This window comes from Falco punctatus (assembly GCF_963210335.1).
Source record: "Falco punctatus genome assembly, chromosome: 11".
Lineage (NCBI taxonomy): Eukaryota > Metazoa > Chordata > Aves > Falconiformes > Falconidae > Falco > Falco punctatus.
In genome coordinates this window covers 19,876,413-19,893,960 of record NC_137591.1, presented here as the reverse complement: position 1 = coordinate 19,893,960, position 17,548 = coordinate 19,876,413, and the positions used below count along the sequence as shown (strand labels likewise).

At 36.0% G+C, this 17,548-nt stretch overlaps 1 protein-coding gene across 2 annotated transcripts in view; it reads right to left on the bottom strand.

Annotated features, from left to right (window-relative positions):
- ABCD3 (ATP binding cassette subfamily D member 3) overlaps nt 1–17,548 on the bottom strand; it is a 32,866-nt gene that overhangs the window by 3,304 nt on the left and 12,014 nt on the right. For both annotated transcript variants that reach the window (XM_080407079.1, XM_080407080.1), the window contains exons 2-22: nt 15,934–15,970; nt 13,533–13,634; nt 11,935–12,023; nt 10,999–11,068; nt 10,019–10,116; nt 9,239–9,362; nt 8,204–8,260; nt 6,899–7,041; nt 6,530–6,599; nt 6,020–6,089; nt 5,791–5,888; nt 5,620–5,711; nt 4,975–5,063; nt 4,827–4,899; nt 3,710–3,773; nt 3,256–3,333; nt 3,098–3,163; nt 2,905–2,994; nt 2,569–2,688; nt 2,036–2,140; nt 600–656 (exon numbers count right to left, since the gene is read on the bottom strand). In XM_080407079.1, coding sequence (XP_080263205.1) covers nt 600–656; nt 2,036–2,140; nt 2,569–2,688; nt 2,905–2,994; nt 3,098–3,163; nt 3,256–3,333; nt 3,710–3,773; nt 4,827–4,899; nt 4,975–5,063; nt 5,620–5,711; nt 5,791–5,888; nt 6,020–6,089; nt 6,530–6,599; nt 6,899–7,041; nt 8,204–8,260; nt 9,239–9,362; nt 10,019–10,116; nt 10,999–11,068; nt 11,935–12,023; nt 13,533–13,634; nt 15,934–15,970 — 1,792 coding nt within the window. The remainder of the gene's footprint in view (nt 1–599; nt 657–2,035; nt 2,141–2,568; nt 2,689–2,904; nt 2,995–3,097; nt 3,164–3,255; nt 3,334–3,709; nt 3,774–4,826; nt 4,900–4,974; nt 5,064–5,619; nt 5,712–5,790; nt 5,889–6,019; nt 6,090–6,529; nt 6,600–6,898; nt 7,042–8,203; nt 8,261–9,238; nt 9,363–10,018; nt 10,117–10,998; nt 11,069–11,934; nt 12,024–13,532; nt 13,635–15,933; nt 15,971–17,548) is intronic.

The following is a 17,548-nucleotide window of genomic DNA, read 5'->3' as shown; positions in this document are numbered from 1 at the left end:
AAAAGTTAAACCGATTGCTTTGGGTTTCTTTCATATCATCCATCAGTCTGGTAGGAGTCACACCTAGACTTAACACCACTATCTTGGGTTTTGTGACAATATACTTAAGGTACAAATTCATCCTGGTGTATTAATTCAGTACTTTCCCCACACATACAATCTGCCTGCATAAAAAGTAATAACGATAGTGAAATCTTAGTTTGGGAGAAAAGAAGTCCATATATTAAAGATTAACGTTTTTTAAATGCATAGATATATTAGGTATCTTGAAAGCAAAGACTTGATTCTGGTTCAAGGGCTTTTTTGAGGCTAAGATTGAAGACTTTGGTATCTAGCGAGCCTTTCATATTTTTGAAGCTACTTTTACAGATACATTTAAGGATTTTTGGTTATTTTTCCCTTTGTAACTAGAAGTGTGAGAATATTTCAAGTAGTGCAACTGGATTATGAAAGTAAAACCTTTTAAAAAAAACCAGAACATAACCTACTAGGATGTAAAGTGGCAACACCTTGAATTGTAAAGTCAATTTATTAGAAAGTATAACAATAAAACCCCTACCACCTACAGATACTCTTAGCAAAAAGCAAAGGCTACATACATCATGATGTTTCCAGAGTGATTTTCTGTGGGAGACAGTGAAGAGAGTGATGCCAACCTACATGAAGAAAAACACACAATAAAGCAGTTATTTTCTCCTGGGTTAGGTGTTATTTATTTTTCAGCAAGATATCAGCTGAAGAGCTTAAAGTCATGAACACAAACTTCCTGACTATTATTAACAGTATATATATGTAGCCTTAATATAAGATTTTGTAGGAAAAAAAGAAGCAGGAGGGATTAATCTTTTTTAACTGATTTCACCATTTTTTTTTGCTCCTAGTAATATGGCAAAATGTAGAATTAATTGAGCAAAGCAGGTAAGGTAGAAGACAGGTGAAACAATAAATGTAGCAATTGAAAGTAGTCTAACAGCAAAAAAACCAAAGCCACAAAAGCTATTAATGAATTATAAACTTAAAAGAAACAATTTAAAGGTGAATAATCTTCCTTTGCTTCCTTGTAATTCAGCTAATTTTGGATCCCTAACAGTAGCACCAATTAAAGGACAAAACTACTCTGATAATAAAACAGGGTAACATTTTTTCTTTCAGCAAGGACAGCTGAACCATGAATTCTATTTTTCAGTAGTAAGTATTAGCCACTTGGCAACAGTAACTCTAAAACAAAATGAACAAATGAACATTCAAGTTAACAGAATAACAAGCATATGCGAGACAGACTTGGAAAATTGTCAGGGTATTGATATTAATGTGATAAAATTAGTTCAAGAAATAACATCCACTCTTCAGCAGAGTCTTCAGCTACTGTCAATTTACTACTACAGAAGGCTCCTTAAGTTCCCACTTCCAAGTTTCAAGCACATATTTCAGTGGTTGCACTGTTTTGCTCCAGTACCATTCTGAGAATACTACTACTCATTAATTAATGTTATTTCAAGCCTATTCTTTCCCAGGTTAGGGGTGTCAAATAGAATCTTGTTGATATTTCACATGGCACTATGTAGAATCTGAAACAGTGAATTTAAGAGGGAAAGGAAAAAGAAAACTACATTTAATGTCAAAATGTTTTCTTAAGAGTGCTCGACTTCCCATATCTCAGAACAGATGGAAATATTAATTTCCAGCCTTTCACTCCTGTTGCCCCGGCCAAAAGAAATGTCTTGAATAACAAGAAAGTATAAAATTTTAGATAATTTTATTTTCACTTGACATTCTAAGAGTTTACCTGGAAAAGTAAGGTTACTTAGCAGTTAGTAAGAGTCCTGTGATATACAGAGGCCACATGTACATCTAAAGTATCCTAAGATTAAAAACGAATTATTGAATTCTAGTGTGCATAAAGGGTCCTTGCATGCCCTTTAAGCTTTTTATTTTTTTTTTTATTTTTAATCTGCATTAGGCATAAGGAAGAGTGACCTCTGTATAAGTTTCCTCTGAACATACAGAGAAATAATCCCCAAACCAAAGAGCTTACCTTCCGGCAGTGGCTGTAAATGTAGCCTTCTACATCAACACTAACAGCGCTGGTGCACTCATCCAGAATTGCAAACTGGGGCTTATGATAAAATAACCTTGCCATCTGCAATGCAAAGCAAAAAGCTACTGTGGATACAGAGCTACAACCAATAATGCAGTGTTAAAAGTTAAACTGTGTCCAAAAGTTTACTATGGAGAGGGAATTTCTTTTAAGTTGGCACCCACTGAAGCCTGAAAATCCCAGAGCTATGTACTGTCTTTATGTTTTTTTCGAAAAAACAATTTTTAGAACTTCTGCTTATATAACTAAAGTGTAAGGTGTTGTCAAAAGGCCAACATTTAGAATTAAATTTTGAATACAATAAACCATATTATAGGTTGTTTCCTCAGTATTCAGGTATTTCACATTTTGTGGGTTTCTTCTAACTAAAACATCAATATCTAGTAAACAAAAATCACTTACAACTCAGATTACATTTTCAACCTATGTCCTGTATTTTCTTTTAAAGTATTTATGCTTTTGAGACATACTGCCATTCTCTGTTTTTCTCCCCCGCTGAGTACATCCATCCAATCCTGAACACTATCCCAGCCTCCTTCACGTTCCAAGATTTGCCCGAGCTGGACATTATCCAAGTATTCCTTCAGCACCTTTTATTGAAACAGGAATTAGAAATGGAGATTAAGTGAACTTAAAGAAATGACTGAAAAAAGATTATAAAGGGTTATGCTATTATATGTATACTATCAACCCTGATTAATATTAAAAACAAACTCAATGCAGTGTTTTAAACAGCAGTTTCAGTATTTCTAAATCTGAAGCATTACTCAAGCAAAACAAAGGGGTGATGAACTAATTATCATTACCTGGTCAGAAATACCTTTCCTTCTCTGATCTTCTAAAGTATCTGGATAGATAACTTGATCTCTGAGTGTTCCAAGAGTCATATATGGTCTCTGGAGACACAGTTAGAAAAAAAAAGGTATGTCAAATATTTCTAAACACAGCCAAAGTAAGAAGAAAAAGAACACTATTGTCAATTAAAGTACTACGCCTCACCTGTGGAACATAGAACAACTTTCCTCTTACAGGTTTTGTTAAACGCCCACCAAACAAAGGCCACAACTGCAAAAAGAAAGAGTTGAAACTTGACCAAAAAAGTCCATTTACAACAGTGCTTCGGATTATCCTCATATATTTTTAAAAAGTTCCCTTACCTCACCAAGAACACGAAAAAGTGAGCTCTTCCCACACCCATTCGGCCCACAAATTAGTACATTTGCACCAGATCGAACCTAAAAATGCAAAGCCAGCACATTAAAAGGGCAGCGAGAAACTGCCGTTGAAAGATTCTACAAACAGTAAGACAAGCTGGTATCCTTGTAGGCTTGTACACGGTACGACATTACAATGACTGATTTCCACCAATAGTTCCCCCCCCCCCCCCCCCAACGAGTTCAACACCAACTGCAGCTGCAAGAAAACACATTTGTAATAAGAACTTTTTTTTTTTTAATAACTTATTGCCTGGTTTTTAAACTAACGAGATGATTAATTTTGTTCAGATTTAAGCATACCATATAAGCACCTCTCCAAATCAGGTTACCTCTGAAATCAACATCTTCACTTAATTTTATACGAATATAATTTTCTATGATATCAAAATCTTACCTCAAAGTTAAGGTCTTGAATCAAAACATCTCCATTAGGTGTCACCAACGGAACGTGATCGAACCTATTTGTATTGCAACATTAAAAAAAAAAAAAGAGCAGCTGCTTAAAATCAGCTAATACTGCATGCTTACTCGGAGATTTAAGGAACAGGTCAAGACTTCAGCAGTACTTCATTCAGTCCACTGTCCTAGTTCCCAACTATTAAATAAACAGCAAAGGAAGTTCTTGAATCGAAAGAGGTACCTTAGTGTTTAACAAACATCTGAAGATTTTTTCTCCCTTCCGATATTTGTTTTCTGAATCCTTCTAAGCCTTTGGTCTCCAAAGGATCTTGTGGATGTAAACCTATATTTAAAGATGCACTTAAATCTGCTAGTGGAAGTGCATCCCATTAGTTCCAGGATACTCAATGAATGAACCCCTCTGCTCACCTCCCCTTGCTTTTCTTTTGTTTTTTAATAATAAAAATAGCTCTATCACCTCCTCTCTCCTCTCCCTCTTCCTCCCCCTTTCTCTTCCACCACCTGCTTTCCACATTAATCAGACTGAGGCTATTTAATCTCTTAACTGGTTTTACTTTAAGCCTTTAAGTAGTAGTACCATGTCAATACTATGTTCCTCAGACTGCAAAGAACTGAGGAATTGATTGCTACTCGAGTACATCAATGTCCAAGCATACAAAAATACAAGCAAATACTCTGAAACTGAATACAGACTTGCCCCTGATTTTTACACATGAATTATAATAAAATATGAAATGAAATATCATGGAATAAAATCTGCAGCCAATGCATTTCTAAGAAGAAATTCAACAAAGTGTTAAAAAAACGTTCTGGGAAATCATATTGCAAAGGACAGCAGAAAATGTTACCAAAGAGGCTAAGTCTAGACAGCATACTATGTCCTCTGCTAACATGGGAGGATGAGGATTGACTTACAGAATAGAAATGCTGAATGGAGTGAGGTGGAATTATTTGTAAATGAACTATAGTACAACAGGAATTGCATATTGTAATAACACCTATTAAACCCCCTATTAATAGTGGTAGAGGGAAAAACTTAGAAGCCAGACTACATTAAAAATATTGAAGTTGTGAAAACTTTGTAAACATACTTGATAAGGTTATCAGTGTTGATAATTTCTCCAGATCCAGGTATCAAAGGCAGAGCTTGCTTTTTATCTGCATCTTAATTTAAGAAAAAAGTATTAGAGACTGGAACACTACACAGAGATGTACCTATCACAATTACATCACATCTACCTTTGTCTTGTGATACCATAGTACGCTGGTATTTGCCACTATTCAAGTCCTTCAGGACCTGCATTAATTCTGTAATTCGGGCTGTGAAACTAAAAAAAAAATAAAACAAAACCAAAAAAAACCTGTAAGTAATTAATCTTTCGAAGTTTTAGAAATCCACAGAAGCTCTAAAGAGTACTCTATTAAAACTGTCAAAATGACGGTTATTCAACCCAGCATAGAAACAAAATGTTTACATTTTAGAGTTGCACTGAGATTGTCCAGTATTCACAATATCTACAAGAACCTTTCCGTGTAATAGCCAAGTATTTGGTAACTTTTCCTTTTAAGATGTAAAAAAAAAACTTTGGAAAAAAAAATCAATACGTAATTGAATTATTAGTATTTGACAATGTCTTTTCTATTAAACATTCAAACTGTATGCAGCTACTATTCAGATATGAAATCACTAGCAACATAATTAGCATGTCTTCAGATATATTTTTCAGCACAAAATGTTTTTAATTTCTAGTTTTTCAGGGCGCTGCAATGAATAAGCACATAAGCTTATTTTAATTCTACGGTCAGTTTCTTAAAATTAGATGAGAAACAGCAACAACATAATTTTTCATAAAGTTAATCTTACACAACTACTATTAAGCTTACCCAGCCAATCTTGTCATTTCACGGCCTGCTAGGACTATTCTGCCCAAAGCTTGAGACATTCTCAGTAACATTCTCCCACTTTGGTAGTAATCCTAGAGTAGAAGAAAGTTTCTTTATGTGGACTAAAAAAAAATTAAATTCAGGAAACTGTATTAATTCTGTTCTATTTACCTCCAAAAGTTCTGCATGAGTACTATTCTGATGACGAGGATCAGCCAGGTTCAAAAATGGACGACTAACAACCAGGTAACCAACCACAGTGGCAAGATCTGCAGTTTAAGAGTAAATACTAAGCTACATATTAACTGAAGCAATAAAAAAAAAAAAAAGAGAATTCTCATGTAAAAAGTTAAGCACTTTGTTATTTATAGCAACCCATGAGCACTGGACAAACACTTACATTTGGCAATGATAGTATCAATGAAACCCATAGAGAACCGGAACAGGATAAAATTATGCAAGTGTTCCACCTGGTAAGTTACAGAAGAAAAAAAAGAGAAAGTGTATCAGTAGCTGTTTTACCATCTTTTATTGTTTTACAGACAAATATTTGATTCCAAACAAAGTTATTTTTCCATAAGTTACAGATACCTCAACATACCTTAACTTTGACAAACACTGCACAAGTGTCCCTGCTGGTAAAGACTTGCCCTCAAAACAACCTACACATGAAACTAAGCAGTGAGAGAATAGTAGTTGTGGGTGAAAAGGAGCTATGCAGCAAAAGACAGACTATTCTATGAGAAATTCGTGTTCTGCTTATAGCCTACTATTTTATTTATAAATCTAATGACTGTAGCAGCATAAACACCAAGCCACTATAATTCAATTCATGTTAATATGTTATGAATCACCATGATAAAATTAGAAGTTTTGCTTCAAATGTTTTAAGACATAAAAGAAGTCTTACCAGTTTACAGAAGGTTTTGTGAATAGTCTGTTTTTCTCTCAAGTTTCCATTATAAAAAGCAATTTCTTCACTAAAAAAACAAACACAAAAACCAACAAACCCACAAAGAATGCAACTTCATTTTGTTACAGATAGGCTTCTGTTTCACAACAGTGGAACATAAGCTTATTATACCCCAGCTACAGTTTGTCTTTTGCATTAGGAAAATAATGCAACTATGAATTTATTAAATAATGATCTGCATAAAGATGTCAACAATTCACTCAGAACTGACAACATCAGACTTCCCAAATATGTTTTACCATTTAGCTTTAATTTATACCACAGGATTACTTTGTCACTTTATCTTGTCATGTAGTAAATCTATACCTGTTTGTAATAAGCCGTGAGTTGACGTATCTGTATTCCCCTTCATATTTTTGTTCTATAATAGTCATCTTGCCAATTGGTCTCCTTAAACGTGTAAGGAAAAACCCTGAAATAATCAAGTATGCCATCATGCTAGCTGGACCCTGTGAATATCAAAAAAGAAGAAAAGCTTACCATCTAGATGGTCTCAAATTGCAACACCTGCATCCAAAATGCCCAGAAAGCATGAATCCCTTGATTCTCACCTCCCATGTTGCAAGAGTAATTGAACTGGTAATTCCCATCACGTTCCTTTCTTTGGCACTGTAGATACTGTTTTACTAATTTTACTAATTCTCTGTCCCCAGATACCCTTCTACCCAATTTTTATATCATCACCCAGTCCAATCTCTGCGTCCTACTGTCCTTGCGTGTTTCATTAGTAAGTCCTTCTCATTTACTCCCCTTCATTTCTACCTACTTTTTTGTCTCTCTATTTGCTACATTGCCATAGCAGTCAATATTTCAATCCTGTTCTCTTCTTTGATCCATACATCTCTAACACATTTCCTGCTTCTCTCAAGCAGTCCTGGTAGGAATCTCTTATTCTTCTAGATCCTAAGCTTCAACAGACCAGGGCTCCCAAACAGCATGTTTAAATATTACTGAAGTTTGGCATGGTATAAAACCATAGGCATAAAGTGAATGTGGCATAAACTGCCTGTAATAGCTAAGTATTACAGACAGCAATGCAAAGACATCTGAGACTGGAAAAGTTACCTAGTTCCAGCTAAGCATTACTGTAGTCTGTTTTGACAAAATCCCAGAGCTACTTCCTGTCAAACCCTGAATATTTTTGATAATGCATCATTTTACTACACTGAAAAAATATTTCTGAAATAATTCAGCTTACTGGGGAGGGGGGGGGGAAGTATAATTATCGTACAGCTCAATGCAAGGAATGGCTCCCCTTTACAGAGGCTGCAAAGGAACAGAAAACTTAATTTTCTCCCTTAAATGGAAGTCACACAAGATACATGCAGCCAGAAGGGTACTGTACTAAATGGGATTCCCCAGTAACTGCTGGAAGAAACAAAAGAATTCCCAATCATTGATCAAATGCCTGCAAATTCTGGGTTTTATTTTGCTTGCCTCAAGATAAAGAGCACTAAAGCATACAAAACATTAAAGGTAAAATATAATTTCAAATAATGACTGAATCTATAATTAACACCTAGAATTTTCCTCAGAATCCAAAGAGGTACAAGGCTGTAACTGAAGAAAGGAAGATTTGCTTATAATGCTAAAAAACCCTACTCAATTTACCTGAGCTCCTATTGCACTTGTTAGCTTGAAGATATACAAGACTATATCCAAAAACGGCTGGAAGAGAAGAAAAAAAAAAAAAGAAAAAAGAAAAAAGTGTTAGAACACCAACATAAAACAAATACAAAATGGTTCAGAAACCACCAAACATGCCAATAACAGTTATAGCTCTGCAGTAATGATACTCGTTAACCTATTATACAAACTAAATGCTAAACCAAAAGGAATCTCAGCCACATGACATTTTCCTGAAAACATTCACTCCAGAATTGATCATGAAAAGCATAATGATCTTCAAACAAAGCACATGCTGTATAAAAAAAACTACTTCCCTATATTAGGTCTGTAATAACTCTCTGCTCATGAAGCAAAGCTGGACTAGACCCCACTTAACTGAAGTAATTGTGAGAAATACTGAGCAGAAGGACAGTGCCACATATATGGCTACGTACCTGGCAGAAGCAATATTCCAATTTGCAAGCATCCTGTTCCACCCACTCTCTCGCTCAAAGCTAGAGCGGCTGAACTACAGGTTTTGTAGTCAGAAAATTTTGAACACAACTTGTATTTTGCTTTATACTTCTTGTATGAAAAACATAGCGTCAAAGAAAATATGTTCTAAAAATTTCAATAGTATTTACTTCATCACCTAAAACCCCTAAAATTTAGACCAGGAAGAGGGGAATGCTTACTCAACCACACCTCCCGACCCAAAATAATAGTTGTATGTAACTAAAAGCTAGACATTGTTCTTCTGAAACCTCACTAGCTGAGAAAGCATACTCACTGTTCAACTGCAAAAGAATGCAATCAGTTCTTTCAAAGAAAATTTAATACAAATTATAGCAACCCACAACAGTGCTTTAGCAGGAGTCATGAAAACCAGAGCATGTGAAACAATATAGTATCATAAACAGTATTTTTAAACCATGTACTCCAAGCAATACACATAAATGCAAGAAATTGTTTTGAGCTCTGACATCACATCCTAAACATCGACAGCTATTACTCAGAGTTCTCTCTGAAAAGCCTTACCTTGCTAAGGTTTGAGTACAGGTCTACTACACTATTACAGAATTTTTCCACATCCTGGGTAAGGAGTTGATCTGGATTAGCTATTCTGTTGTCCAGATTTCCCATTTTGTAGTACGTAAAAGCTCTGAAACAAAACAATAGCTAAGTGGCAGCAAAAAATTCATTCCTGGAATCTCAAATAATTGTAACCCCACTGCTTCATACAACTGCGATGGAACATAGTGCAAACATTAAATGACTGTATGGAGTCAACACAGCTTGTGCTTCTGCATGACTAGGTCCACATTAAATCCTGCAGAACTGCATAGGCTCCAGGATGCCTTAGCTGAAGCTCAGGCCCATGCTGCTCTATGCACTGCTGCTGCACTTCAGAGTTAAAAAACCCTCATAAATTCTGTAACAGCACATGTGACAACCAAAATGCAGTGCAGATAGACCTAAGCAGTACTGAAAGTTCATGCATCCAATTCAGTCTGTAGGATTATTAGCACTACATAAAGCAACTGAAGTACTTTGGAAGCTGACCCAGTAATGGAAGCACTACAGTGCATTAACCTTTTTTTCCCCCAATTGAGACAACTTTGGAGCCTTTGTATCTGTGTCACATACAGCCTGGATAGGCCACCTATCCTTAACTGCAAGTTAACTGCAACCTTTTCTAACAGTACACCTAACCCGTTAAGCACCTTGCTACTTTCTTACTATGTACTTATAATGATTTGGTTTTACTTTAATCAATTTAGTTTTTAAAACTTTAGACATTAACAAGGCGTTACTTACTTAAGATATTCCTCATAGAGGTATCTGGTAAGTCTTACTCGGAAGCAAAGTTTCAATTCATTTAGACCATACTTCAGGAAGTTATTCACTAAAGAGATCTAAAATAAGAGACAGTATTTCAATACTCTGCTAACAAGATGTACTTAATATACTTAGATCAGTTTGCAGCGTAAATTGTGCAAACACTTCAGAACAGGTGAATTCTCCCCTTGAAGTCAGTAATACTATTACCACACCTAAGACCAACCATACAGCATCTACAGGGCCACTGATTAGGTTTCTGTCTGTGTTTTTTAAAACTCCTGTTCCCAGTGGATCTCACCACGTCAAAAGATTTAATATAAAACTATGTTCATATAGTGTATCTGTAGCTCTTCTGATAAGCTCTAGAAAAGAACCAGCATTTGACAACAACTACCTTAAATTTATCAATGCACTTTTAAATCTATTGTAAAACAATTACATTATCTATCAGTAGTAACAATTATTTCTGTTTGGTGCAGGTCAGAGAGATTGACAAGCTGAAGAAAAATTAAAGGGTAGAAAAAATACCCCAATGTAACAAGTCTCGGAAGCAGCTGTAATAAACATAAAAGTTAAAGACTAAAAAGATATCTTCACCTTCAATGCTGTCAGAAGAATCCCAAACCTACAATGTTGAAACATCACCCAATCCATAAGATGTTACTACGCAGTACTACAGATGGCACATTAAGCTATCAGACAAAATTGCCATCAAGAAAACCAACCTGAAAACCTAAATATATCCATCAGAAAAACGGTTGCAATCAATAAGGAAACATGCTGATACGTCTCCCACACACTGGAGCCAGAGAATTAAATGCATCTTAATACAGACCTGCATGTAAAACAACTAATTTCCATGGGTTTTAAGACACTCATTTGAGATCTTTTCCCCAAATTCTTGATTTACACTTAAAGTACATTCTACTGAAAGCCAGCACAAGAAAAGCACTTACAGCAGGCATTGCGGCAATGAAGTTGAACAAGTATTTCTTGAAATCTTTTCTGCTGCGGCCGATGATAGCACTGTAAATGACCATCAGCTAAGAGTTAGTTACGAGAGAAATAAGCAAGCATAAACCAGCGTTCTTTGGTGGCTACATTCTCAGCGGACCACAGAAAAAAAGAAAAAAAAGTCATCGTGGCAGTCTGCAGTATCAGCTGTGGGATCAAGTATGACAGACTTCTGTAAGTTAAGTGGTAAGTGACAGACCAAGCAATTATCTCCCTTCTGCTCCTGCAGTAACTGTCTGCATATAAGGCTCAGAAATTCATGGTCACAGACTACCAGTTCTTTTCCTTCTTTGCTTTCATAGATTCTGACATGAGAGAAACAAAGCAGTCCTTCCATTCTACAAAGCACTGAAAGGCTCTCCTGAAACACAGTATCATTTTGAATTCTGACAAGACAAATTCTGACTTGCTTCAATTAGCAAGGACAGCAACAAGAATAATGAGAGGTCCAGAAAACACTTTATAAAACAGCAAGACTGAACACACTGTGTTTATCAATCAAAAGACCAAACAGTTCAGTAGGAAGAAGTAACACTATCCAAGCAATATGTCTGGGTCTATGACACAGAACCACTATGCTGCTATTCTGAAGTGCTATCTTGGATGTTCAAATCAACATAAGATTTAGAGTCTTCAGTGTACAAAATGTGACCAAAAGAACTGAAAATAATTTAACACATACAAATGTGTACAACAGCAGAAAAGCAGTTGATTAGAAATTATTTTTTTCTTTAAAAAATATAAGGACCCCCCCAATTTCAACTATACCAGTTTTCCAACTGTTCTACATAAATAAGCTAGCTACAAAATGTCTGAATACGTGTATTTTCCCTCTTATACACTGAAAGAATGCTTTAAAATAACAAGTTTATAGATACCTTTCAATGACTGTTCCATTTTGAATCATCCAAATATCACAATACGTGCGGACTACCAGCATCACAGCAATAAGCAGCAAATAACCTGTCTAGTACAAAAATAGAAATATAACAGTTAAACAACGGATAAAATTTACCACTTTTTTCTTGTAAGTGGTCCAACCATATCTAGCAGAACAGCATCACCCTGCTGCCCCCAGCTAACGTATTGCAGGAAGCACACAGCATACAGTATTTTAAATATAGATTACATTTTTATGGAGAAAGTTTTGTCTTTTAAAAAGCTGTATTTGGTTGATACATATACTGCACACATCCTATAAGATGGAGGATTACAGGGATAAAGAAGTTACTGCTATTCTGAGACACCTTTCTGGCATAAGCATAGAGTCATATAGATTGCAAGGGACCTCTGAAGGCCGTCTACTCCAATTTCCAATGAAAAAAGGGCCACTAGTAACTAGTTAGACCTTGTACCATTGATCAAAAACCTTTTAGACCAATAATCCAGACAGTTTTCCATCCACCTCAATGTCCACTCATCCAGCCCATTCAGTGTGGCTATCTGCGTACTAGGGGAGACCTTAACACTCAAAGCCTCACTAAAAATGTAAGTATTCAACACCCTCATTTCTCTTATTCACACAGCCAGTCATCTCATCCCTGAAAGCAATCAAGTTCATAAAGCATGATCGGCCACTTGTAAATCCAGGCTGGCTGCTTGCAATCACCTTTTTGTCCTTTGTGTGGCCAGTTAGCTTCCAGAAGGATTTGCTCACAGCCTTACTAAAAACATGGTGAGGCTGACCAGCCTGTGGCTTCCAGTATACTTGTTTTTGAACATGGGAGTGATGTTTGGGTTTTGGGGGGATTATCAGTAATCTCTTCTGATGGCCACAACCTTTTGAAGTTGGAGGGCAGCTCTGTCAGCACTCTCGGAGGCATTCCCATCCATCCTTCCACATTCTGTGTACTTCCTTTTTGTGAATAAGCCATCAAATGTCCCTGTTCACCCAGACTAGCTGGCTGCCACGCTTGCTCTACATTCTGTACATTGGAATTCATTGCTCTTGTATTACAGTTCATCACTTAAGTTCTGAGCTCAACTAATGCTCTTTCAAAAAAACTTAAATGTCCTGGAAAGTATGAGAAAGTTTCTGAGACAAACAATTTTATCTTGCTAAATTCTAGTCTGCATAGCTCTCCTGAAATGATGTTAACAGACTTTTTGACAAATTCACTTTCCAGTAAGGGTTGGCCTAGATATAAGTGAAAAAAGCAAAATTATGGATGAACAGCATGCTATTTAAAGATGAGAAATATTTGCACAGAGAAGTATACTATCTTGCATAGAATCATGCAAAACCCAGATGCCCTTTTAAAAGATATGCTACAGACAATAGTTACTAGCTGACAGTAAATGGCTTATCTTGTAACTGAAACCAGAACACAACTTGTTAGTTATCTAACAGCTGAACATGCATGTAGATTTTTAGTCCTATTCAAGTAAAGTATATGCTTTTGTTTAAATTCTAATACAATTACAAAAGAAAACTTGACTCAAAAAAATGCTCATTTGTTATGCAGGCAATGCTTACCTCTTTACAAAGCGTTCTAGGGACCATTATTTTCAGGATTCGACATATTCTTGCAATAAACACTCTGTCCACCATTGCTCGCTCCTTCTTTCCCTCTTTCTGCTGCATGGAGGACAAGCAAAACAAGGAAAGTGAGATTTTTTTGGTAACGTATTGTTTAAATGTTGACGTGGTATTTTCCCTATCCGAGTTATTTACAGCTACCTTCCTTCTGCAGCATTTGCAATCTTCCCCCAGTTTAAGACTTGCACACACAAGTTAAATGAAGTGTTAAGAATCCAGAGCATATGCCTTCACAGCTAACAGAAATCCTAAGCAAACAAATTAAGCTATCAAAGCAAACCGAAACAGGAAATAGCCATGGTACAAAATAGCATTTATTTCAAATCCATGTTAAAAGCAATACGTAAACCATGCAGACCATGCAATAAAACATCCAATTACAAATTATAATGCAATCCCACCTCTTAACATTGCTTGTCTCCAAGAGACACCATCAGCCTGTATTTTTTGAAATGCCTTCCATCATTTGTCTAGACCAATGGTTTTAACTCCTTGACTGTATAGCACCAAACTTACTTCAAGTGAAACCAGAATTTGTTATTTCTTTACTTATAAAAAGTCAGCACAACACACTAGTGAGCTAAATCTACGAGACTTAAAACCCCTCCTATACCCAAACACCTTTTGAGTCAGTTGCATTTTACTCTGTACAACCCTATCTTCTTCCCTAACCTGAACACTTTTTAACAAGCTAAAAGACCAGTATCTTTTCTTTCTTTTCTTTCTTTCCCTTCACAGTTGTGACACAAGGATTCAGTCCTAAAAAAAAGACTGAAAGTGCATACAAAAAAGTCCACAAGTCCTGTCTAATCAACCTAATCCTGCTATCCCTGCTAGCCAAGACTCATGTGAAGCCCATGTTACCAATGCCTATGGCAATACTACAACATACTCAAGACAGGAAACCTGGAAAAAACCCTAGGGAGACAAGACGGGAGGACAAAGAAAGTACCCTGTGATTCACCATTAACCAAGTCAGACAACCCTATCAAGCATTCTTTATTTCCACAGATGATTAAACCACTGAAACTTGCACAAAGAGCCCAACTTAGTCTCTTCACTTACAATTTACATATGCAACATGATGGGCACCAAGTGCAAGCTCTGAGCCCCAGCAAACACAAAATTTACTCTGAATACTGTGAATCAGCATACTCCTGTTTTTCACGGGATGAAGTCAACTGTAGTCCTGGCCTTTTCAAAAAAATACGTAGATGCAAATCACGGATAAAAATTCTAGCCAGACAGGATGCTGTACGGTAAATGATAAAAATACTTAAAATCATTTACACAAAAATCCAAGTAATTCCAACAATTAAAGTCTACTGTCCAGGCCTAAAGCAGCATGACTCTATTTTCAGCAATAGAAATGACAAACATCATGTCTGACGTGTGAAGTTTCTAGAAGTATACGACTAAACATATTTGGTGTCTCAAGCTGAACCTATTCTTCCTCTCTTTACATCTCTTCCTCACTTCTACTTCTGTGTTGCACTCGCATTAATTCCAGTATCTTCTTTACCAGAAGTTTTTTCCCTTAGACTTAATTCCTCATTCAGTATAACTAAATCCAAGAGGGATCGGATAAGAGAATGCTAGTTACAATTTTTACAAATAGGTATAGCTATGCAAAATACAAGTGGTTATGGCAGATAGCTTCTAGCCAGACCTTGACTGTGCTAACACAATGCTTGTATACACCTTTGTATTTACCTAGCACAAGCCTTTTCTTAAGTTTTCAGTAAAGATGGAAGTACATGGAGTAGTTACCTATTCATATAATCATATTACCTGATATTTCTAATAATGAGCTCTGCCCTTTGGGCTAACTATCATATTTTATTTGAACATGAAACAAAAACCGCTTTATTTAAAGGGATATAATACCTTATTTTCAAACAAATGAATTGACAGAAAAGACCAAACCTTCTACCAGAAGTTTAAAGTACTTTTCAGAAATTGTCAGACTCTGCATCTTGTTCCATACTTTTTTCTTTTAAATAAAAAGCAAATACAAGTTATACCAAATCTACCGGCAGCTGTTTGTTGCTAAGCATAGAGGCAAACATACAACACTAGTCCTTACACATTCATAAGGCACAGATGCAGAAGCACATGGTACACATCAAGTACATATCATTATGTAGTCAAACTTCAGCCACATGTGATTAAACACTTTCATTTGTTTCACCAATGCAAGTCTGAAAGTATGTGTCAAACCACATTTGCACCATAGCCATCATCCTGCCCAAAATAAAACTACAATTATGGGACTTGAATAATACTTTTTTTAAAACTTTAAAATTATATAAAATACATTACATTAAGAAATAATTACCTCATTGTTCTGCAGTGCTTGTTTTCCACTTCTTTTACTGTAGAGGAAAAAAAGTATTTTGCTTGTTATTAACACACTTTTCTTTGTGTTCATCTCTACACAGAAGAGACAAAATGGAAAGCTTAGGATTATCTATTTCTTTCAAAGCAACACAGTGTCTCCACAGCAGGGCTACCTTTTATGTCAAACATACGTCCTGTTTTTATACAATTTCAATGAAACCTTACTCCTTCCAGATCCAGTTTCATGCAGGGAAACTAAGTCTCCTCATTGCACTTCCAAGTTTTACTTTACCTTGGCTTTCTCATCATGAACTCCAGGTGTTTCTGTGTTTCTCACATACACTTTGCAAGCATGGCTACATGGTTCCACAGACCATAAATGAAAACTACATGAATGTATATTCAGCAATCCAAGCAACCCAACTTTCACGTTCTGCACTATCTACATAAGCCAAACAGATTTGTTTTGCATTGTATTTGACTTCCAAATAACACATTTTACTACAGATCAAGATGATTTGTTCATAAACATGCACTGCAGGGCAGAAATAAAAAAATCAGATCTTGTGAAACCAAGTTCCTGCAAAAGTATGTATTGCAAGTGGAGCTAGTTTTTATCCTGTTCATTTTCCTTCTACATTTTACTGAGCAGCTAGAGGAAAAGTATTTATCAACTAGTGCTAAATAAACATTCAGAAATACAATGTTATTCTTTTCCCTCTCCTTTTAAGAAAGGCAAGCTGATGTAAGACAGTTACAGTCTGTCTGATTTTCTGACCATTCAAGCATCAAATAAATAAGCACATGAAGCTATTGGAAGAGCTTATGCATTTATGTCATTTAAAAGTGACAGCTAATCACATGAAATTGGAACCTACCACTTCTCAGCCATCACACTAAACCACAGAGAACAGACTGCCTTAAAACTAATATATTCATATACTTTCAAGACAGCGCCTACGAAGTTACAGGGAAGCAGAAACTGCTCCTTCTGCCTACATCAAAACAACTGCAGACTGCCATGCAACCAGTTATCCTGCAACTTTATCAACAGTATCATTTCACACTTCTCTTTGCAGAGCTTTAAAGCACAATATCTAGGATGAAACCATGTCTATTTTAATTGCTGATTATTAGAAAGATCTATGAATGTCACTGACCAATGAAGAGAAATAACTTTACTATGGAAGGAAGAGGCAGAGTAGCAGAAGAATATGAGAAAAGGAGGGAAGGAAAGACCGTGAAAGTGAGAAGGGAGAGATGCCAGTTTAACAAGATCTTAATTAAAGGTAATGGTGAGACGGAAGCCTGAGAGGACAAGATAAAAATCTTGTAAACTACTTGTGCAAAAGACAGAACAAAGAACACGAAGGGCAGCAGAGGGCAGATTAGGGGAGAAATATCTCAATAAAAGTTCAGAAGAGGTACAACACTTGATTAGGCCATGATGGAAGTAAGTCTGTGGAAACAGCAACAGTGTGCAAAGTCCAAGAAAAAAATCCAGTTAGAGACTACATCCTGGTGATGTAGGAGCAAGTCTGATCTATTTTTTTTTAAAGTGTCCTTGAGTATGGATCAGTCCCATCTGGTTTGGGACTAGGAGAAAGTAGTAT